The sequence below is a fragment of the Parambassis ranga genome, chromosome 21, assembly GCF_900634625.1.
Source record: "Parambassis ranga chromosome 21, fParRan2.1, whole genome shotgun sequence".
NCBI classification, from domain to species: Eukaryota; Metazoa; Chordata; class Actinopteri; family Ambassidae; genus Parambassis; species Parambassis ranga.
The window spans coordinates 3215547-3239273 of record NC_041041.1 but is presented as its reverse complement, the minus strand read 5'-3'; the positions used below and the strand labels follow the sequence as shown (position 1 = coordinate 3239273).

General features: G+C 43.2%; 2 protein-coding genes across 10 annotated transcripts in view; one reads left to right on the top strand and one right to left on the bottom strand.

The window, feature by feature from the left end:
• Positions 1-11504, bottom strand: part of usp9 (ubiquitin specific peptidase 9) — a 31268-nt gene extending 19764 nt beyond the window's left edge. For 6 of the 8 annotated variants that reach the window (XM_028393834.1, XM_028393838.1, XM_028393836.1 and 3 more), the window contains exons 1-13: positions 11074-11503; positions 7268-7536; positions 5613-5758; positions 5326-5405; positions 4836-4948; positions 3334-3552; positions 2404-2519; positions 2025-2276; positions 1810-1945; positions 1580-1732; positions 987-1091; positions 639-845; positions 416-552 (exon numbers count right to left, since the gene is read on the bottom strand). In XM_028393834.1, coding sequence (XP_028249635.1) covers positions 416-552; positions 639-845; positions 987-1091; positions 1580-1732; positions 1810-1945; positions 2025-2276; positions 2404-2519; positions 3334-3552; positions 4836-4948; positions 5326-5405; positions 5613-5758; positions 7268-7369 — 1766 coding nt within the window. In that variant the 5' untranslated portion in view covers positions 7370-7536; positions 11074-11503. Of the gene's footprint in view, positions 1-415; positions 553-638; positions 846-986; positions 1092-1579; positions 1733-1809; positions 1946-2024; positions 2277-2403; positions 2520-3333; positions 3553-4835; positions 4949-5325; positions 5406-5612; positions 5759-7267; positions 7537-10982; positions 11051-11073 lie in introns of those variants that run through there. The other 2 variants (XM_028393837.1, XM_028393835.1) reach the window with 2 other exon arrangements.
• A 1680-nt stretch (positions 11505-13184) lies between these two features.
• On the top strand, positions 13185-23174 carry med14 (mediator complex subunit 14). 2 transcript variants are annotated; one of them, XM_028394054.1, is made up of 29 exons: positions 13185-13768; positions 14144-14170; positions 14263-14368; positions 14472-14645; positions 14731-14860; positions 14966-15094; positions 15233-15340; positions 16235-16367; positions 16486-16636; positions 16713-16824; positions 16920-17045; positions 17125-17203; positions 17537-17696; positions 17797-17991; positions 18134-18268; positions 18366-18442; positions 18532-18692; positions 18831-18977; positions 19100-19344; positions 19602-19871; positions 19963-20215; positions 20652-20774; positions 20992-21162; positions 21264-21502; positions 21575-21754; positions 21844-21951; positions 22040-22165; positions 22246-22435; positions 22519-23174. In XM_028394054.1, the coding sequence occupies exons 1-29, from the start codon at positions 13593-13595 to the stop codon at positions 22587-22589; spliced, it is 4302 nt and encodes a 1433-aa protein (XP_028249855.1). In that variant the 5' UTR covers positions 13185-13592; the 3' UTR covers positions 22590-23174. The 2 variants fall into 2 exon arrangements, with proteins under 2 accessions (XP_028249855.1, XP_028249857.1); XM_028394056.1 differs by lacking the exon at positions 20652-20774 and having other exon boundaries at positions 13187-13768.
• The last annotated feature ends 553 nt before the right edge of the window (positions 23175-23727 follow it).

Here is a 23727-nt window from a genome sequence, read left to right as displayed (position 1 = left end):
CCGCACACAGTGGGGGCATGTTTTAAGTGGAGTCATTACCACACAGTGTGGGGCATGTTTTCAGAAAATACAGAATCGAGTCAGGCAGTAGAGATTAAAACATAATTTACTGAGAGATATTTAATGTAAGTGGGATAACGGTGCCTGCTGCCCAACCCTGTTAGTTGGTAGTGTTAGTGTAATTAGCGCACTGTAAGAGGTTTCATTTTCTATAATCCATTTACTTTTTATGAATACTAAAGCGTGTATTCTAAAACTGATGTGCCTCAAATACATATAATAAAAATGCCACACACATAATGAGTCTTGTTTCTTACAGCTTACCAGGCAACATGAACAAATATGTAGTGATAAAAGACGTAGAACTATATAAAAGGAACATTACAAATATCCTGCATGTGATCCATGATCTTACCTAAGGTTTTGAGGCGCTTCACCAAAGAGGCTGCAGATTTCTCTGATCTGCTTCAGGGCAGGGATCACCCATTTGTCATTGGTTCGTAGCTCTTCTATGAAGCGATCTATCCACTGAATCTTCTGTGTGTCTCTGTCCTGTGAAGGAAAATTATACATTGTGAACCAGACGAACCCTTCATCTGTTATGTTACATCTCTCTTTATCCTTAAAAACATATTTACCTGTGAACAACTGTAGTCCAGTATCTTGATGTGAGCACTAAGAGCCTGGTCCATGATGTCTACAGGCACGTCATCGCTGTGCGCCAGGTTCCATAGCAGGTTGAGGACCTTGTGGGCCATCACGCCATCCTTATCGTCTTCAGCCAAGCGCCGGATAAGTTCCAGCAGTTTCTCACGCTGCTTCTTGCTGGCATTAGTCCAGCTTGCCTGCACGAGAGGATCAGCGGGAGTTCAGAGGTGAAGGCAAGCCACAGCACAGGATATTGTTCGGATATATAACAATTACATGACGGCACATGGTGTACAAAACAACACAAAACCACCAAACTGACAACAACTCCGACTTACCTTGAAGCAGTCGAAAAGGTGATCGAGCTGCTCAGGTGAGAAGTCCCATGCCAGCTTGGCCAAGAGGTCATGGACATTTTTCACAATAGCTTCATGTTTGCCAGCCTGCAGGCGTACAGACAGCAGTTATGATGGGCCACGTAATTTCTGACTTAGCTTATGAGGGCCTCGTCTTGTTTAAAATAAAAGCACAAGCTGAAAACTGTTTTTTTTACACATAAACTATAGCATCTGCTATGAAGAGGTCAGTAACATAAATGCTGGTTTAGATTAATCTGGCCTAAAATAATAACAAGAAAAGGGAAAGATAAATGGTGTGTTCCTCTCTCTGGTGAAGAACTGTGGCATTCATGAAAACATTCTAACCAGTTCAACAGACGCTCTTGTGCCCGTCCAAAACATTCTCAGAGGCCACAAAAGCACACTGTTCATCTCTACAGTGTTGCACAAAACAACATAACTACACACTTACGTCATGTTCTATTACGTGACATCACATACAGTATAATGATTTGTTTGTCCAATCTAGCAGTAGTGACCTCTAGAAGCTGGATTATATAATAATACTTCTAACGAGGTAAACTGTAGATTACCTGTGCGGCCCAGATGTTGTCCAGATCCTGCATGGTAAGAGCTTTCTCTTTGATAACGAAGCGAAGGATCTTCTCCAGTTTCTCAACATACTGTGGCTGATGCAAACTGTCCCTCAGCACAATAGACAGGATGTGGTTCTGCTGGATCCACTCCTGAGGTGGGATAAATGCATATTAGCGATATGGAACCATTTATGGGCAAAGTAGAAAAAGGAAGGAGCTAATCTTACCGCCATGCGCTCTGCAGTCAACCACTCCTCCTCTTCAGGGTTATGCCGATGAGTGTAGTAGGACACACTGGAGATCACCTTGTTAACTTCGTTTAGTGCATTCATTTTGCCGTTAAAAGAAGAAATTTGCAATAACCTGGACACAGAAATGAAAATGTCATTAACACCCCTCTCATGTTGTAGAGAATTATGAATTTTAAGAAACCACTTCTCACCTAAGAATCATTTTTAACCTAAAAATCTCTAAATTCTTTACGGTCTCCTCCTGCCCTGGTACACGAGAAGCCAAATTCTTCAGGGACTTGATTATCATGGACAGTGCGTCATTTTTGGCTTCATTCTTGGCCTCTTTCTTTAGCTCCTCATCGGTGAGATTCTCTAGAAACTGTGGAACCATCTCGATGACTGGAAGGAAGTACTTCTTTACTGTGTGCAATGTGAGGAACTCATAACACTGGCCAAAAGGCCTGTAACACAGACAAGAGGGAAAAACAAAATCAGCTCAAATCAGCATTGTAACATAACCGTTATGTTGCAAAGCGCTCGGTCAGCAAATCAAATAAATATTGCAGAGAGACCACGGTTCAGTCTCACTTGATAAGTGCAGCGATGATCTGGACGTTCAGTGCTTGGCCGCTCATGAAGCGATCGTGCAAAATTTGAAACCCGTTTAACGTGCCAAATTTGTTTATTAAATCCACCAACCAGCCCTGTGAACAGAAAACAAAAAGAGGGAAAGAAACTCAGTACATTTCCTTTGCACTGTGGTAGTTTGTTTCACAAATAAATTTTAATCCGTTTTTCCCCCATGCTCATTTGACCGGGAACACCTTCACACACCTCCATCTTCACAAAAACACAACTGCTTTTCCTTAAGCTACATTTTACGCCGACAAAAATGTTGCACTGTCAAATATTGAGAACTGACTGATTAGATGTCAACCACACTAAACTAAACGGCAACAAAATCTGACTTAACACTTGCACAGCGTAACCCTAAGTAGTCCTGGGCCCACTGCCAACAGAGGCAGACAGGAAAGCGGCGCTGCGGTGCTGCTAATACTGACCCTGTGCCCACGCTGAATTCATCACTCTTTCACTGTGAAATTCCTATTCTCTGGTGTATCCACCTTCTCCTTCTGTATAATCTGCTTTCTGACACAAGCACTAAAGTGGCATACGGACTGCGAGTTCCATATTTTCATTATCATGCTACTCCAGAGACAGTTTCTCTTTGTTTCAGTGGGGAACCACGGGATAAGACTAAAACACCACTTGATGGATTTATTCTCAGAGGAAGAAAGACAGGCCAGCTGTTCCAAGAAGGAATAAAACCCTTTTTCTTCTTGATTTTTGATGTTCAATGAACCTAGCACCTGCTTTCTACATATGTATTATCATATTATAAATAAATTACAGACAAAAAAGGCCAAAAAGGTCAGTTTGGGGGTAAAAAAAAGTTAAGAATTAGCTCTCAGACTCTATGACGTTAACATGTTTTCTGGTGATTATCTGTTTGTTTACCTTGGGGGATCGTGGGTCTGGTGGTCGGGCAAAGAGCTCGTCGTCAGCCAGCTGTGCTCCGGCAGGTACGGTCTCGGAGGGCCGTGTGCCATTGTAGATGTGGAACTTGCAGTGAGGGTTGGTGGCCATGGCCAGGAGCTCCAGTAGAGGGAACCAGTCCTGAGAGAGCTTTGCCACACACAGCTCCACCAACCGGTGTGTGTTATTGATGATACACCTCTGTGGGACGAACATAGGGCAACAGAATAAATGAATGCTTAAACTATGAGATGTGGAGAAAAACAAATGCTACACAAGAATTATTAAAAAAAAAAAGTCAAGGCCAAAAGGGATAATATCCTTCCTCAAGGTTGCAGGGCTTCACGTCTGGTTTATTAACACTGTTCCTTGACAAGAGTTATATTAAATCTTGCCAACCACACCAGCTGTGGAGCTGATGAAGTTGCTGTAATGTTAAATTAAAATAAATAAATTAAGCGAAACATGTGAGCCAGACAGGCAGGCGGCTAACACGGAACATTTTACACTTCTGCAATTCCATTGGCCTTTAATTAAAAGAAAAAAAATGCTTTAAATATTACGCATGATTGAGTTTTGCTTTACTTTAGAGCTGTTCTGAGAAACGCAGTACTAGTCATGATATCTGCCCACTGACCCTGCAGTCAAGTGTCCCCAGACTTACAGCTGTCACACACACACACACACACACTTTTAAAATAGACAACTCACATTTTATTTAAGACACTCACATCTTGCAGCTTCACTGGGATTTCCACATTGTTAACAGGTGTGACGTAAAAACAAATAAGGCACACGCATGCTAATCATGCCATAAGTGAACTGCCAATAAACCGAACATCCTGCATGGTTAACGTGTCTGAAGAAACCAGATATGAGTAATCAATATGCTGCTGACCTACTGCAGCATTCCAAGTAACATTTTACAGACTTTAGTCACTCACTTTAAAAAGGCTTTTGAACTTTAGACCACACTTCGTACCAGAAGTAAGATCAGAAGGTATGATCAATCCTGATCCTGATGAAAATTAAAAATGCTCATCAGGTGACAGGGGAGACAGAAAGTTCTCCTCTTGATGACCTACTCCGTCTCGGTGGTTTATTGTGAAAAGGTTGTAGAGATCAATCTCCCTAATACAAAACAACAGCCCACCTCACCTACTTGTAACAAAAAGATCATTGATCACTGCTGACGTTGCCCCTTTCCCTCAGCTCTACAAAAGCTTGACAGAAAGCTCGGTGTGGACAAAACCCAGGTCTGAACAATGCATGCTTCCAATTAAGCCAAAGAAGCTGAAGAATGAATACAACTAAGATGACTGTGCTGAACCTTTACTTCCTTTTACATAGGTCTGTCAGAATGTGAGCTCAGTGGGGTTCCACATACCCATCAGGCAAAGCCAGGGCATGTAAATGTAAAACTTTTATTTAAAAAAAAATGCTGCATATATTCATAAAAAGGCAAGAAAATGATGACAACTCACATGAATCTCAAACTTCCAGCCACTGACCGCCTCATCTGTCAGGATCTTTGTGAAGGAAATGGTCAAACCATCTCGGAAAAACCTCTGACATGCCTCACACTTCACATCCAGTCCTGCAAGAAAAGACATCCATGATATGATAACATAGCAATCAGCCTGTTAAACAGGCAAAATATATCAGGCGGAGAAGGCATCATTCCAGTGGGTTTAAATAAAGTAAATCTCAGCATCAGCACATACAGTGTGATCCATGAAGCAGTTAACAGAAACAACCTTAGCTGGCAATGGTTTTTATACTCTACACACATCTTTATTTTCTCCATTATACTCATTTATTTGCTGTGTTATATTTATAACAGACAACAGACACCATGTTGTTGCTATGTAAAAAGGACATCTTGGGTTCCTGGAGTATGCGGAAGGCTATTAATTTAATTGATCTTGTTAAGGATAAGATCGATTAAATCGTAGAGCAACCTGTGCAGCCTACCTTTTTTACTCAGGTCTATTGCAGCTTCCAAGAGGACTTCTAACTCTCCTTTTGGCAAAACTGGAACAACCCAACGAGGCCTGGGAGAACAAACAGACATGAATAATAATAAAAAAACAGTGTGTGTGTGGAAGGCTGGGATACTGCATGTGACTGTTGTGATGTCATGTTCTGGCTTTGAACACACACTGGATTAAAGAGGAAAAAGAGGCATCTAGAACAAAATAAGAGCAACGAGTGGGGATTTTAAGTCACATGACCATGGATCCAGCAAGCAAGTAAAGTACCTGTTGATCATGTCATCAAGCTTGGCTAGATCAGTGTGAGGAAAGGCGGGCTCTTCCTCTTCCAACTGTGGGGGCCCATCAGCCTGACCCTGTTCATCTGGTGGGCTCACTGGAGAGTTCTCATTAGATGAGTTAGGAGATGATGTCTAGAAAAAAAACAGCCAAGAATCAGCACATTGATCTCTGAAGGGGAATATTTCTACAGCCTGTCTACAGTATAGATACTAGTGATGAGAAAGACTGAATTCACATGATGCCGGTTCGCTTACTTATAACCCCCATTCATTTAATAATGAGAATCTTTTAATTACATAACATCAGGAACGCTCAAAGCTGCAGCACCTGTGACCAGACACCACAAATATTCAAGCGAAACTGATATAACTGATTAATCTCTCCCTAACAATGCTGGTAGATAAACTTGCGCATTCATCACATAATCGCCATGAAGTTCATGCAAGTATGACAGAGGGAAGACCAAAAAGAGTTGAATATAACATACAGCAGCATCATCATTGTATTTTAGATGGCGTCCATTTCCTAAACCACAGCAGCTTTTGCCTGGTAGCTGACAATCACTCACAGTCATATAATCAGCTGAAACCAAAGCATGATATTTAATATTTAATCACTCGTCTGGTCATTTGCTAATAAGCATGCAAATCGTGCCATGGAGCAGTTTTGATAACTGATGTACATGCAACAAAGAAATAAAACATCAGACAGACAAAATATTTTGTAGCTGATATACTTGATAATACAATATATATAGGTAATAGCCAAAACACACACATAGCCAAATGTGTTTTTCATTACTGAAAACATCACTGGTGGAACTGACTTACTGACCTGCAAAGAAAGAGTGGAACTTTCTATACGTCTGTTTCTATGGAGACGTACACCAGTTAAGAGACAAGAGCCACTATTTGTTTGGGGGTTTCTTTTGTACTGGCTACCAAGAGTACATGCTCCTAAAGAGATTCTACAGAATGCTATTCTCGAAATACAAATTACTTGTTACTTTGTGGGTGTATCTCGGTTTCGTTACTGTCAAATGAAAAGACTGGAAGGAAGAGCAAAGGCAACACTGAGAATCAATGAATGTGCATTTAAGCATCAGTTCCTTTCCCTTCTTTATGTCCTCCATCTAATGAGTGTGCATCAACCTGAGTGGTGGTGGTGGTGGTGTGAGCAGCTGTGTATACGTGAGAGTAAAGAGGGATACACATCATCGAGAGAAATGCATAACTGAGAAATATAAAATGTGGGGGTGTGTGGTGAGGGCTCCTTCTGCTTGGCTGACCTACATAGGCAGCTTGCCTCTCACGTCTCACCACGGCTCATCTCTAACCAACACAGGCCTGCACATGCACACGCACAAAGACACACACACACATCCTTTATCCATCACTCAGGAGGCTCTGTTCATTGATGCCTCGCCTTCACTCTCTTTCTCCCTCTTTTCCGCTCCCTCCTCCCCTCCCGTGTTGCCCCCCTCAGGCATCTGTGTGTGGTTAGGTATAAGAAATATTGTAAAGCTGCAATGTTTTTACTAACAAGAAACACACAAAACATTCATTCTCCCTTCTTCCATTAATTACACGTCACCTTTGTCTCACTGTACTTTGAGTGTTAGCTAGAATGAGAACGCTGACCTGGTTCTGTGGCAGTGGGGGTTGGCTCTGAGCGTCAGGTGCCTGGCCCTGGCCCTGACTGTCATTGCCCCCCACCGGAGAGCCACGCGTAGTGGCCGTCATGCTCGCCACAGGGCAGATCTTGGCAATCTTGGCCTCTTAGGGAGCGCTGGCCAGGAGGGAAATCACTGCCACCTCAGCTGTGGAGCAGAGGGAAGAGAGCCCGAACACGCGAGAGAGGGACACAAGCACCTGGAGATCTGGATGTGCTGCTGAGACCATTGCATAACCTAGAACAGGGATGAAGGGCAAAGGTCAGAATTATCAGCTTGCTGGTTAAGTCATGCACTATAAACACAAAACAAATGGGTTAGCAGGTTGTTAGAAAAATGACAGCAAAAGAAATAGACTGTGTTTGTTAACCAAAGGCTACTAAAAGAAGTTATGAGCCAGGCATTAAAGAGCTCACACGGATCACCAATTTAAATGTCATTAGGTTAAGAATATACAAATCAAAGATTTGTTTCCAATTCACCACTTCCTTATTGCACCTTACAAAGTCTGCTACTGCAATTTATTTTCAATTACAGTTCTCAACTTGTCTCCTGCATTGACAAAACATTTGATATTACAACCGCAGCCTCAACAGTTAAATGACTACAAACATTTTTCTATTAGACACCAAGGACATTTGTCAACCTGTAGAAAAATCTGCAACATCCACTGTCGGCCCATGCAACCTCACAACAATAGTATCTAATGTGTCAGAGTTCTTACATATTGACGTGCGTAATAACCTAACGTTCCATCGTACAATCTGCATGCATCAAACTTGACGTCGTACAAAAGTTTACTAGATCCACGTCGCATAGTGTCACACAATGGTCTAAAAATCACATACATGTGTATACAGGCCATTAGTCACAACAGCTGCAGAAGTGCATGAGAGGTGCCTGAATTCAAACACGCTGGCTAACCACTGGAACATGTCCAATTCTGAGAGAACCCAAAAGTAATCATCCAAAAGCCTGATATTAGAGAACCCAAAGTAATTGCTTAAGTCTGGAAACCCCGGTGATATTGATATATATGCCACAGTCTGATGTGTGCAAGCAGCCCCCGAGATGTACATAATCAAACGGTCCAAACAGTTGGGCAGATAATTCAACCGCTTTATGGCACAGGAAAACTGTGTGCAACTGTACACAAGGTCAAAGTTAAGTCCGAAAGCTGGTCTATAAACTGTGAAGATTGTTTACCGCCAAACTTTTGGTTCACTTTCTTTTTCATATGTCTTATCAGAGCAACACACTCCACCTGCCCCATCTGAGCCACAGTCACACCATCTACAGTGTGTGAAATAAAACAACTACTCTCAATATGAATGCAGATAAAACCCATGTTAAATGAGACCAGACATTCCCATTAAACACTGCCTACAATCAGCAAGACACAATACAACACATGAAATATGTCACTGCAAAGTTAAAAATAAATTATTTCTCTGCCATTTCTCCACTCATTAAATTTATATGCTGGTTTAGCTGCATAGTTTTTAGCTGGAAAAGTGTAATGTCAGCTTTACTGACTAGGAATCAAGCCAGAACCTTCTTCCACAGTGAGTCCTGGTTACGGATAATATGAAAAACCATGTGTTCTGTGTAAATACTATGCCCTGAGTAGAATCAAAACAAAAAATAGATACATGGCTGGTGTACTACTGTGCCTGTAAACACACTGAGGTGGGCAGCATCATTAGTAAAAGAGGAAATGACAAAATGCATAAACATCAACACATCATCATCTCCAGCTGAAAGCTTCAGTGAAGTTGACAATAACAACACAAATTGTCACTAAGCTCCAGGGGGCAGGAGAAGAACACAATGATTTCAATTTATTTTACTCCCTAAAATTCCCAGCTGCACACAAACATCAAAAGTTTACAAGATCAACAAACTATATATATATATAAATATTCATATTCATGTAGGCCTTTAAAACAGAGACATTATTACTGCTGCTGTTCTGCCCTCTGGAATACCGGCAGGTTATTACAACTAAACAATGACAGTATCTCACAAGCATCTCCCTGACATACTGTGAGTACACGTAGGCTGATTTAACTACATTTTGAGTTTGTCTTCTAATATACTGTAGTCTTTGTTTAAGTGGTGGTGGCAGTGTGCTTTGCTTCAGCATTTTTTTTTTTTTTTAGGGTTGCAGCTGCCATTACAGACCAGACAGTACAGTCCCCCCCCACACACACACACGGGCAAATTTTAAAGAGAGTCTCTGGCTTGCTGGGAACGAACTGTCACATTTATCTAGGGCTGCTATCGGTGAAGCCACTCAGTAGCTATCAACTAAAGGGGTACAGGGTGGGTGACATACATGACGCACAGACATCAACAGCCACTTTTAGGGGGACAAACATTATGCTAGGTGCAGCTGGGGCCTTTTGGACAGAACCGGCTTTGAGATGTTAGTATGATTTAAACATCTAACTTGTATAAATCGGTCATGTGATGTTACAGGTTCTATGATGAGCCGTCTTTAAAATGTAATATCCCAGGCACATATAACTGTGACATTATGTAACTATCGCTACAAAACAAGCGCAGCGAACTACCATTAACAGCTGGTGGTTTAGTTAGTTATCGCCTGCTGCTAGCTAGCTAGCTAGCTGGCTGGCTGGCTGCCGCAACTAACGTTAGGTTAGCCTGCAAAAGGCGATCCGCCCAGACAGCAGAGCGGTGAAGGCCTTATCATCCAAAGCCCATTGCGCTGAGACACGCAGGCCTCATTATTTCGTCTGGGGCCTGACGTTATACTTTTGCCCTGCAAAAAAAAAAACATTGCTGCACAACTGACGAGCATGAGTACACAGATAAAACGATAAACAAGTGTTAGACATAATCAATCTAACGTCGTCTTTACAGGGCCTAGCTCCCGACCAGCCATGTTTCTGCTGGAACGCCGTTTGCAATGAGCATCGGTCGTGCTAACAGGGAACAATCTAAACAGTCGATGGTGTAGCTAGCATTTAGCTTGTGTGTGTGTGTGTGTGTGTGTGTGTGTGTGTGGATAAATACCCAAATGTACACTAACGCTTCTTGTTTTGACAAGCGGGGCTTGTGAATATGACTCGACAACAAATTAGATATCAAAAAAAAGGACCAGTCTGATAAAGCTCAACGTCAGTTTTCAGTTTCCAGCCATGGCAGCGTTCAAAATAAGTTAACCTAGCTTGCTGCTTGGATAACGTAAAATGTTAGTGACAGGGGAGACGTCTATTTCCTGAAATTGAACTGAGTGTTCTGACCCGTATCGCCTAGAGCTAAGTTATAACTTAGCTAAAACAAATTGAAATTCTGATTTCGGAGGTCCGGTTGAGACAAAAATATGACTGGCGATGATGTCTTTATATAGTCTTCATAACAAAACAATACAAAAATGTTAGTGGATGATAAGTACATTTGCCTAACTTGTAAACATGAGACGTTTAAAGGAAATGTTCCTTCTCAGTCTGTAGACAGCGACGAGGACCATTTGCAGGTAGCTAGCGTTAGCTTGACTTCAGTGAAACTAGCGGGGTAAGCTAATCCGACTATGCGCACTGTTATGGTCATGAATTGCAGTTTAATCGCGTTGACATTGTCAAAGAATCAGTCATCAGCAGCTACCAGATAGCTAATCGATAACACAAGTAACCCCCCCAAAAATACAGCAACGTTACCTTGCACACAGCCACCAGCTGACGCTAATATTAGCAGTAGCCAGCTAACAATCACCAGCCAACATACCGAGCTAGTTAGCTAACAACTCACCAGGAATTTGATATGACTTCCCCCTCTATTCACGGTCTACGTCCAAGCCTTGAACGATGGTGTCGTCGTATATTACATAAACGTGGCCTATATCAGTGACAGTTTCGCAGGACACAAACCTGTTACTAGAAAAATCTAATTCCTACGTTTTTTCCTCTGCTTCTGGGTGTTTTTCCTGCGTCACCGGCGCGGTAACAGCCCCCTAACTCTACCTAGTCCGATTTCTGGGGCTTGTCACTTCGGTCCCAGCAGTCACTCACAACTTGAATCAGTTCAACATGGCGGAAGCGCAGTCGGACACAAATGCTGCTCAGAAAATTAGGCCAGACGACAGCGTTCAAGTCCAATAGTCAGTGATGTATGTGAGCAGGTTTGCACCACAAACCAGAGCAGCTCAGCTAACGCAACACCCGCTGAATGGAAAGGGCATAAAACCCTTCTCAATTCTGAAGAGTGACTCCGGGTCCAGCAGTAAAAACCCTGATCCGCAGTTTGGTTAAAACCAGGAAAAAAAACAAGCGGAGCGACCCCAAGCACTCGACTACACCGCCCCCTATCGCACCGGGTGATCATTAAAATACATAAATATTATTCTTTTATACATTAAAATGGTCATATTACCATCATACAATGCAATAAAATATGGCATGACAGTATTTTTTAGAAATTAAAAAATAGAGAAAATAGACAAACTTCATCTCAAAGCTCCAGTTTCCTCTAAATAAAAAGCAATAAATTGCAAATAATAATACATTATCTATGGTTAAGGTGTACCAAACTCCCCCTATATGTGCTGTTTATACCTGATTCCCAGGTATAGTCCCAAATATCCCTTATGTCATAAGTGAACAGCCATATGAATATCATACCAGCAACACCAGCGTGGGTGGTGTCCCAGCTAAACATTGCTCCATAAAACACAGTATTAAAGCAGGACATATTTTCTATATTGCTTACATGATGATGGGTATTTTAGTCTTTAATAGCAATGGCCATGTGTCATTTGTTTAAGAGTTAAGATTAACTTTAATCCCCACAGTGAAATTAGGTTGTAGTATCCAGCAGCATATATCAAAGAGAGACAATAAATGCAATATATACAGTATAAGCACACATAGCAGCACATGTATGAACATACAACACGTGTGTTTGTGGGCAGGACTGCCTGCCATTCAGTGCACACCAAACAGAACAAATCACTCGACGTCCTACTGCAAAGAATCCAATAATTCAGTGGCTTAAATAATAAATATAGAAATCTGATAAAATAGCAATGCACTTTTTGTTAGGGGTGTTTTTATGGCTCTCTGATACTGAGATGCTACAGAGGAAGGATGAGAGGAAAGGCAACACAGGAAGACAACTGATCTGCCCACATCTCCAGATGATGAGACAGCAAAAAGCAATGCCAGTAGCATCGAAGTAACCGAGCCCTCCACTCCTTCCCATCCTGCATTACTGAACGTCCTTCCTCCTTATTCAAATAACGCCTGTTTAACCCAGGAGTAAAATGATTTTATTTCAACACTCTAAGTGCTTTTAAAGGCAGACTTGACTATGATGGCCATTCCTCTCTCCTGTGTATGATTACGCATCATTTTTAGGCGTCTGGACTGATGGTAATGGTGTTACCCCTGCAGATAGACAACTGTATGTCTCCCATGCCTGAACCACTATGCCCCCTTGCTTAAGGCAGCAAATGGAACGGGCATTCTGAGGACTTCAGGATCTCTTCAGGCTGACTTTTGTTTAAATATGTTTTACACACACAATTTAACCACTGTAGCATTTATAATTTTAATATTATTATTTTAAAAAAATTATACTAATACCAATACTAATAATAATAAAACTTATTTTAAGTTTACCTCCTTAAATCCTCGAGTTTCTTAGAAACAGCTGCACTGGATACAAATATAAGTCTATATATAAGTATTTATTAAAAATATATAGCCTTGTTATTGCTTTTGTTTTTGGATTCTGCTTTTTTGTTTACTCGACTTCGTCACCTGTTACCAGGCAACAGATTGGATGAAAATGACTACATGACAGTCTGCTACAGGCGTTAAGCTAAGCTAAGCTAGGCTGTAAACATTACTGTGCATTACACAGTTGTTATGGTTTGTAAACCTGGCATGAAACAAATCGTTTGGCCCCGCAGCCTCGCTAGGCGCTGAAAAAACACAGGGACCGGGAAGACATCGATGACTCTCACTCCTGAAAAGTCTTGTCTGGGTTTTCTTTCCCACCGCACTATGCTAATCTGTCCCGACAGCAAAGATGGCGGCTGAGCGGCGTTGAGTCTTCCCCGTTATGAGCTCCAAAATTCTGTGTATTTGCTGAGTTTTTCTACGGAACAAGAAAAACAAGTGCGTGGCAAGAGACTGCTCTGATTAAAGAAATGTTGTGAGACTGCAGGGGAATTCTTTTCACTCAGACTACAGCTTTATTAGTTTACGTTGTAGCGCCTGGGCGTGCATCGGCGCAGCTAGCTGCTCTGTGTGTATCGTCATTGTAAAATGGCTCCGGTGCAGATCGGGTCAGATGGGCAGCTCGTCCCACTCAGTGGCCCGGTTGTTTCGGGTCCACAGCTACCACCACCGGGGACACCGGCCACACAGGGGGTCCGACTCAGCCTGCTGATTGAGTTTCTTTTACAGCGGACCTACCATGAAATCACGCTACTGGCGGAACTGTAAGTAATATTTAGCATTGTAGGCCTCGAAGCTAACTGGTAACTGGCGGGCTAGCCGGCTAACGTACCTAAACTCAAAGGATGCTCTTCTTCCAAACACCAAAATATAAACTCTCACGGCTACAGACAAATTTGTATGTTGTTAATTTAAGGGCGAAGAGCTGTAATAATTTAGATATAGTATAGTAATAACACGTGTAACTACTGCTACATGAGCAGGCTTAAAAGTAAATAACACAATCATGTCTGGAATATATCAATAGTGATTATATGTGGCAGCTGTTTCAAAGCTAGTGCCAAATTGTCAGTGCACAAAGTTTGGAAGGAAATATGTATTGATAGTTTGATAATTGTGGATTTCATGCTGTTTTTTAGGCTCCCTAGAAAAACAGATATGGAGAGGTAAGTGTTCATAAACATTTCATTCATTCCTCGTTATTCTCTCTTATATTCTTATATTTAAATGCGTCTTTAACTCCTGTTTCCCTTTTCAGGAAAATTGAGATCGTACAGTTCGCCAGTCGCACCAGGCAGCTGTTCGTGCGCCTCCTAGCCCTGGTGAAGTGGGCAAGCAATGCAGGGAAAGTTGAGAAGTGTGCGGTATGTCTTGCGTTATTACTAATATGTTACTAATATAGTATCCGCCAGAGCCCAAAATGAACTCATCCTTGCCTCTGTCTGTCCCATGTATCCATGGTAACAGATGATCTCCAGCTTCTTGGATCAGCAGACCATCTTGTTTGTGGACACAGCGGACAGGCTGGCATCGCTGGCCAGAGATGCTCTGGTACACGCACGCTTGCCCAACTTTGCCATCCCGTTTGCCATCGATGTGCTCACCACAGGGTCATATCCTCGCTTGCCCACCTGCATACGAGTGAGTGTTAAATGTCCTTTAGTGTCTGCGAATTATGAACTTATATGATAAGATGATCATTTCTGCTAATTGTCTGTGTGTGTAGGACAAGATTATTCCACCAGACCCCATCACTAAGGTGGAGAAGCAGACCACGCTGAACCAGCTAAACCAGATTCTACGACATCGCCTTGTCACCACAGACTTGCCTCCCCAGCTAGCAAATCTCACAGTTGGTAAGCACTGACAACCCTCAGTGATGCATTTTTAAATGACAGCTATTCTTTTGGTTTGAGTATTGCCAGGATATTTACCTTTTGCCTGTGTATGTATTTGTACAGCTAATGGGCGTGTGAAGTTTCGTGTGGAAGGAGAGTTTGAGGCTACACTGACCGTGATGGGAGATGACCCTGATATTCCCTGGAGGCTGCTGAAGTTGGAGATTCTGGTGGAGGACAAAGAAACTGGAGGTAGAGCAGGCACTCCTCCAGCTTTACTCCACACTGAATACCATTACAAGCTGACTGACTGTATGCTTCATTGCTAATGTTATGCCTTCCCCATTTTTTTTTTTTTATCTATTCCCCTCTCCTGCTATATTTGGACAGACGGCCGAGCTTTGGTCCACAGTTTGCAGGTGAACTTCATCCATGAGTTGGTCCAGTCACGTCTATGTGCGGATGAAAAGCCCTTACAGGACATGTACAACTGCTTGCGTATCCTTTCTTTGTCTTAAGTTCGTCTCCACATATACACCGGCGTTTTGTGTATGACCTGCCTGCAACCACTTGGCTTTTGTCCCAGGCTGCTCTGAAGTACTGCAGTGGGGTGAGAGTGTGTGTGTGTGTTGGAGCATATAGGGTATTGACTGGCCAAGCAGAGGAGGGCAGCATGCCAATGAGAAACACAGCTGCAGAATTGCATCCTTCTTAGCCCCCCTTCATTAATTCTCAACACAAAAGTCTTTTGTCAACGACAAGGAAAGAGCAGCACTGTTCCTACTATAACCAGGCACAGGTCATGGGAGATGCTTTTAATGTTTTACGGAGATGAGTGTTAAACACCTGTTGATACTAGTAATGGTAGCAATAGTAGTAGTAGTAAAAATTGCTTTTTTATTTGTTTGTGTATCTTTGACAGCAGCAAGTTAAATTACCTGCAAAAAAAAAAACATAAAAGTGTGTCATCTTACCTCAAATTAGGTTAGCAGTCCTTCCGTCGGACACTGATAATGGTAATGGACCTGTCAATCAGTGGTCCAGTCATGATTCTGTAGTAAAATATATACGGCTTTCCTGCAGGGAAAGAAACAAGTGCTTGTTAGCATTCATACTATCATCAAAGTCCTTAATCAAGCATGCGAGCTGAGCACAACTGTGCTAATCACAATGCTAATCAGTACATCTCTGCTCTGCCTTTCCCGCAACACTCTGTCAAAGAGCGGTCTGTGTGAGGCACAAACACCCCTTTTACTAAAGAAGTGTGTCTTGAGGATATGTGTGTGAGTGAGTTTTGAATGTTAATGGCTAGATGTGTATAAAGTACTTCACCTCCATCCACCTGGACTTGGTATTTTCCCACACTGTTTTCTTTAACTGCATTGTCTGCAGACTCCTTCTGTCTCTCGCTGCAGCTTGAGGTGCTTCACTCTCAGACTCTGATGCTGATCAGGGAGCGCTGGGGGGACCTGGTGCAGGAAGAGAGATACATGCCCGCAAAATACCTCACGCTCACTGTCTGGAAGTAAGAGTTACTTAACCGACCTCACATATATGGACAAGAACACAATGTTCTTGAAACAGAAGTCAAAATTAGCAGCCAGAACGAACAGTTTTCATCACTTTTCTCTTCGTTTCTATAGCCAACAAGTTGTGGGTCGTAAAACTGGAACAGCTTCTGTACACAAAGTCACCATCAAGATCGATGAAACGGATGTATCTAAGCCATTACAAATATCTCATGAGCCTCCTCTCCCTGCCTGTGACTCCAAACTAATGGAAAGAGCTATGAAGGTAAATATCAATTATATGTACAGGCCAATGTAAACCCGAGCTGAGTTTGGTAACGTTGCTTCTCTCACTTGTTCAGATTGACCACCTGTCGGTGGAGAAACTGTTGATTGACAGCGTACATGCACGGTCCCACCAGAAGCTACAGGAACTGAAGGCCATTCTAAAAACCAGCAATCCGAGTGACAACTGTATGTTTACATTCTTATATATTTGTTTAGCAACACCCATTGAGACCAAGATGCTGATGGCGTCATTTTTACCTGTGTATATCTGTGTATTCCAGCATTCATTGAGACTGCTTTACCCACACTTGTTATTCCAATACTGGAGCCATGTGGCCGTTCAGAGTGCCTACACATTTTTGTTGACCTGCACTCTGGCCTGTTCCAACCCATGCTGTATGGATTAGGTAAGCATGCACAGAAATACACTCGTATCTATCTTTGAAAGCAATCATTTGACTTTAATTTACTGTGTGTTGTCTGTAGATCAGTCCATGCTGGATGACATTGAAAAGACGATCAATGACGATATGAAGCGCATCATATCTTGGCTTCAACAATTAAAGTAAGTCCTCTGGAAATAAATGTGAGCATGCAGCTAAAGGTGTGAAGTTTTTGTTGCACAGTTGAGAGCAGGAGCAGAAATGGGAGCGAGTAAAGAGCCAACAGTAGGAGACAGAGTCTAACGCCTGCTGCTAGCTTGTCAAAATTGAGTAATTGCAGGCAGTGGCAACAGTTGGCATAGCAGGTGGGATGATGGGTTTAGAGATGAATTGGCTGTGCTGTGTGAGTCCTGCACTAGTGAACCGTGTCAGGGCAGTAAGTATGAGATATGAACCCTGGACTCTTTTGCAACTCAGTTCTCATTAACAGAGATTTTATTTCTGTCTTTGGTCAGGTTCTGGTTGGGGGAGCAGCGCTGTCGACAGTCTGTGAAACACCTTCCTACTGTGTGCACGGACGTCCTTCACCTTTCCAACTCTGCTTCGCACCCCGTTGGAAACTTGTCCAAACACAAACTCTTCATCAAGCTCACACGTCTGCCGCAGTACTACATTGTGAGTTCCTCAGCCAGCATGTTGCAGAAAAAAAAACTGCTTGACTTTCATCCCTCTTACTTTTTTCTCATATTTCTTTCCCCTCTTTCCTTTTTTGTAGGTGGTGGATATGCTTGAAGTGCCTAGCAGTCCCACAGCGTTGCAGTATAAGTACTCATTCTTGTCAGTAACACAGCTGGAAGGAGATGATGGACCCATGTGTGCACAACTTCTGCAGCATTTCAAGCCTAACCTAGAACATCTTGTTAAGGACACTACAACAGGGAGAGGGTCCCGTCCTGGGACTAAGAGAAAGGTGATTATACTGACACCTTTCATTATAGAGATCAATACATTCTGTTCATAGCATACCCGTCTTTAAGTAAATACTGTCTGGTCTGAGTACATAGGAATGCATAAAGCCATATATATGTCCCTTTGTCTCTGTTGCTCTGCAGATTTCTGGAGATCAGGGGGACCCAGAGCCAAAGAAGCCTAAGCGGTCTGGGGAAATGTGTGCCTTTAACAAAGAGCTGGCTCACCTAGTAGCAATGTGTGATACCAACATGCCTTTTATTGGCCTCAGAGTGGAGGTAAGTCACAGTGCTCAGAGAGTTTTCATATTTTTTATGAAGTGTTTAAATCATTCACAGTCTTTCTAATGCTGCATGTCTTTGTGTCACCGAGTAGCTGTCCAACATGGAGATTCCTAACCAGGGTGTCCAAGTGGAGGGAGACGGCAGCAGCCATGCAATACGTCTGCTGAAGTAAGGAACTCAAAGGATCTCAGATATGCATTTAAGAGCGCACATCTTTTGTTGGCAGTGATTCTACAGGGTTTGTTATTATTTTGCAGGATTCCTCCCTGTAAAGGTGTCGGAGAGGAGACCAGGAGAGCTTTAGCTCGATCCCTACTGGACTGCACCTTCCGTCTGCAGGGCAGGAACAACCGAACTTGGGTTGCTGAACTGGTCCTGGCCAACTGTCCTCTCAATAGCACACATAGCAAGGAGCAAGGTATACACTCATTTACAGAGTGGTTTTTATTGACCTTGTCTCATATTTTTTGCTAAGTGGCTCCAAATTAGGAGTAAAAAAAACATTGGTTTTTAAGAGTTTCTGTTTCTAATCCAATCCATCTCTACCCTGTGTTAGCTTCTACGCGACATGTGTATCTGACCTATGAAAACCCTCTGTCGGAGCCAGTGGGCGGGCGGAAGGTTGTTGAAATGTTTCTCAATGACTGGAATGCCATCAGTCAGCTCTACCAGTGTGTTCTCAATTTCTCTCGTGCACTGCCAGGTAAGTGTGTGTTAGTATGGAAAGCCAAGATTTCACTTGAATACGAATAAATTAAAACACAGAAATGTGTACATCAAGACAAAAGAAACCATCTAATATATCTGACTTTTTTTCCCCACCAGAAATGCCATCTTTCCTGAGCCTGTTCTCTGAGGTACGGCTATACAACTACCGTAAACTGGTGCTGTGTTACGGCACCACCAAGGGCAGCTCTGTCACCATCCAGTGGAACTCCAACAGCCATCGTTTTCACCTCGCCCTGGGCACAGTGGGCCCTAACTCTGGCTGCTCCAACTGCCATAATATCATCCTTCACCAGCTACAAGAGATGTTCAACAAGAACCCAAATGTGATGCAGCTACTGCAGGTACACGAGACCACAAACCACATGTGCCACACACTTCTATCACTGCTGTTAAACCAGAAGGAGGAAGCGAATGAATGAATGTCAAAATTCAATAGTCAAAAATGCTCATTGTGCTTTTTAATTTTATCTAAAACACACACACTTAAAAATATGATGCTGGTCTTCCAGCTAAACAGATTTCAAACATATTTCCTTAAACTTTCTCGTATTTTTTTGTGTTCCTGATCATTAGTAACATTCTCTTTTTGGTTCTTCAGGTGCTTTCTGACACGCAGGCTCCTCTAAATGCAATTAACAAGCTACCAACAGTGCCCATGCTGGGCCTCACCCAGCGCACCAACACTGCCTACCAGTGCTTCTCCATCCTACCCCAGTCACCCACACACATCCGCCTGGCGTTCCGAAACATGTACTGCATTGACATCTACTGCCGCAGCCGTGGAGTGGTAGCCATCAGAGACGGGGCCTACAGCCTCTTTGACAACACTAAGATTGTGGAAGGCTTTTATCCTGCTCCAGGGCTCAAGGTACAACACGCTCAGACACACTGTAGTGACAGAAGTTTGCTTTACTTTACCTGTGGCTTCGCCAACCAAGGACTATTTTTTCTCTTTCTAGACTTTCCTGAACATGTTTGTAGACAGCAATCAGGATGCCCGCAGGCGCTCTGTCAATGAAGACGACAACCCGCCCTCGCCTGTGGGTGTAGACGTCATGGACACTCTCATGAACCAGCTGCAATCTCAGCAGCAACAACAACAGAATATGAGAGGTGGCGCAGGAGGAGTATATCCTCCTCTCACCTCGCCACCGCCAAATTACCACGCCAATGTAACTCCCTCACCATCCATGATGCCCACCCAGTCACCAGGTAACGGAATGTGTGTCACTGTGGTGTTTGTCTAAGTACGTGTGAGTGAACCGTCTGTCATCTCAGATTGTCGAGCTGCCACACAGCATCATGACCCATCACAAACATTGTCACCAGCCTCGCTGCTGACTGACTGTCAGAAAAAGCGCCAACATGTGTGCCCACTTTAAGTTTGTTAAACCATCGGATCAGTTGTGTCTTCTCATGCAACATGTACACGCCTTGCAGCCACGTGGAAACAAAGCATGCATTTAGTTCTGCTCCTTCCATTCTCCTCCATCTCAGCCCACCAGCCAGAGACTGCAGCCCTTCCGCCCAGCTTTATCGTGTATGCACATGAGAGAATGCGTGTGTGTGTAAGGAGTTCTTGTCATCCTTAGAGTCTGATGAGCCCTTTGATGTATATGTGTGTATGTGTGTGTGTGTATGTGTACAGGGAACATCCATGCCTCTGGCTCCCCTAGTGGAGCTCTGAGGGCACCCTCTCCTTTTGGGCCCACCCCGTCTCCGTCTTCTCTGGGCATAGCCATGGGCCAGACCAGCTTTGCCAGTCCCCACGGTAAGCAGCGGGGTGGGCATAAACGCTGACCCGCTGGTGACTCTGCTCTGCTGGGCAAGGGGCTGGAACGGGCTGATTTTGAATGTTTTCCAGGCTGCAGACATTTGCAGACATAAGGCCTGGAAAGTGTGGGCACGCAGTGGTGTATTTTACTTGGCTTTATTTGTTGATATAGGTCTTGTCATGTGACTGATGACGGTTTCTTTTTCACTCTTAGGTCCTTTGGACCCAAGCTCTCCATATGCCATGGTGTCTCCGAGCCATAGGGGCCAATGGCCAGGTTCACCCCAACTCTCAGGTCCTTCTCCTGGTGCAAGGATCCATGGAATGTCCCCTGGAAACCCTTTGCTGCACTCGCCTATTCCTGACCCTCATTCTCCACGTGCAGGTACCAGTAAGCACTGCAGTGTTGATGACAGATGATGATATCGATTTTTTTTTCTCTGCAACTTCACATTTATCCCTTTTGTATCTCTGTGTTTGCTTTAGGTTCACAAGTCATGCCCTCTAGTATGCCTCCACCCCGCAAGCTACCTCAGCGCCCCTGGGCCGCCTCCATTCCTACCATCCTCACCCACGATGCCTTGCATGTGCTTCTGCTCCCCTCCCCCACTCCCTGCATGGTGCCAGGCCTGGCAGGAAGCTACCTCTGCTCGCCGCTGGAGCGCTTTCTGGGTTCAGTTATCATGAGGCGACACCTGCAGAGGATTATCCAGCAAGAGGCCAACGTAAGTGCCACACGAATTCAGAAGAATCAATCTCTCGATCATGTTACATCAACGATGTCGCCTCTCCTTCAGTTATCTATTGTGAACTCCAACGAGCCGGGTGTGATCATGTTCAAGACGGACGTGCTCAAGTGTCGCGTGGCTCTGAACCCAAAGAACTACCAAACGCTGCAGCTCAAAGTCACTCCAGAAAACGCAGGTCCGTGGTCTCAGGAGGAGCTTCAGGTGCTGGAGAGGTTCTTTGAGACCCGTGTAAGTAAAGGCGGCGTGCAATATGCGTCTCAGACAACAGGATAGAAAGCACGGCTGCATCCTTCATCTTCTGTTGTCCTCCTCTTTAGGTTGCCGGTCCTCCCTTTAAATACAACACTCTTAATGCATTCACTAAGCTGCTGGGGGCACCCACTAACATCCTTAGGGACTGTGTACGCATCATGAAGCTTGAACTGGTGGGTGAAGCAGCGTCACAGCTGTTAGTTATTGAAGAGTATTTTGCGTCTGTATGCGTGAATGAATTTGCCCGGCCTCTTCTTGCAGTTCCCTGACCAGGCTGGACAGCTGAAGTGGAACGTCCAGTTCTGTCTCACAATCCCTCCCAGTGCTCCCCCCATCGCGCCTCCTGGGACCATTGCTGTGGTGCTCAAGTCCAAGATGCTTTTCTTTGTAAGTGTCCGCCTTCATAACGATGTGAAATTGAATTACCAACTTGACCCTGAGTGCATTGGGTCTGTTCTGCCCCACAGCTGCAGCTGACCCAGCGTATCCCAGTCTCCCAGGAGCCAGTGAGCATCATTGTGCCCATTGTGTACGACATGGCCACAGGCCTCACCCAACAGGCTGACATTCCCAGACAGCATAGCTCCTCTGGGGCTGCAGCACTCATGGTCTCCAATATCCTTAAGAGGTTCAATGAGATGCATCCTGCCAGACAGGGTGAGACTCTCCACAACAGACTTCCATTTTAACAAAGTGTCCTCAATGTTATACTGACTGTCTTCTTCTTCTTCTTCCTCCAGGTGAGTGCACCATATTTGCATCTGTTCACGAGCTGATGGCCAACCTCACCCTTCCTCCTGGCACTCGTTAGTGGAAGCAAAAGAGCCAACATGGTGAACAGACCATCGAGAGAAGAAGCTGTGGTCCTTCTGGACTTCTGATCTGATGCATGGTTGCTGTTGAAAGTGGGGGGAAAAGCCCTTTACGTTCATGGACTGCAGTCTTTTCTGTCAAGTTAGATTTTGGAACAAGGATGACGACGATTAGATACATGAGGATATAAATGTTATTTTTTCCACAGTGCACTTGTAAACAAGATTATATATTGAAATTAAGGTTGTTTACAAAAATATGTACATTGTTGTATATTTGCGTGTTGAAAAGATTCAGGTGAGGAAGATTTTTTGCTAGAGCTTTGTCTTCTGTTTTTTTTTTTTTTTTCACTTTTATTATTGTAGTATGAGAGATATATTCGTTAGCACACTATTTAACTTTTTTTTTCTGGCCTTCTCTTTGTTCATACCTCTGCATTTCTGTTTCAAGCTTTGGATACGGTTAAACTGTGACAAACTTTATAAGCCAGTTGTATTTTATTAAGACGCATTTTGAGTCCTGATTGAAAGATTTGAGGCATCTTGTCAATCTTTGCTATTTAATAAACCAACCTCGGAGTCGGTTTGTGCTTTGAGAATCTTCACCGGCACGCCTAAACGAACCTTAAGTCAGCTTAAGTATTACGAACAAACTATGTAAAATATAAAAAAAAGTAAAGGTGCTGATCATGCAGTCCCTTCAGCCACTCATTATTATAGTCTATTATAATACCGTGAAGTGTCGGTACACTTTACAGTATTATATTTGCTGATTTATTGAGTTCACTGAGTTCACGTGAATTTTATGTTAAGCGGTAAGATTTAAGTTGATTTTTGGTGTTTTAATTTGTAACATTGGATCATATTCAATTTGTAGACATATATTATGTTATTACTATCAAAAATAATTGGCAGTGACTGGACAATTAATCAATTCAAAACTAGATTGTGACCCTGTTACAGTTGATACATTTTGATATAATTAACAAATTATAGGCTAACTTTATCAATTAACTGCTGCTGCAGAAAGTTCAAGCAGAAGGAAGTCTGAAAACTGCACTGTACGGGACTTTTCAGGTAAAATCCTGTTTTATTCTCAGAATTTTTGGGCAAAGTCAAAATGTAGAACACATTTTC

Coding starts and splice junctions, on each gene's coding strand:
- med14 (XM_028394054.1), top strand. CDS start 13,593: ATGGCTCCGGTGCAGATCGGGTCAGATGGGCAGCTCGTCCCACTCAGT. Junction 14,646..14,730: donor GCTTGCCCACCTGCATACGA/GTGAGTGTTAAA, acceptor CTGTGTGTGTAG/GACAAGATTATTCCACCAGA. Junction 18,693..18,830: donor CACACATAGCAAGGAGCAAG/GTATACACTCAT, acceptor ACCCTGTGTTAG/CTTCTACGCGACATGTGTAT.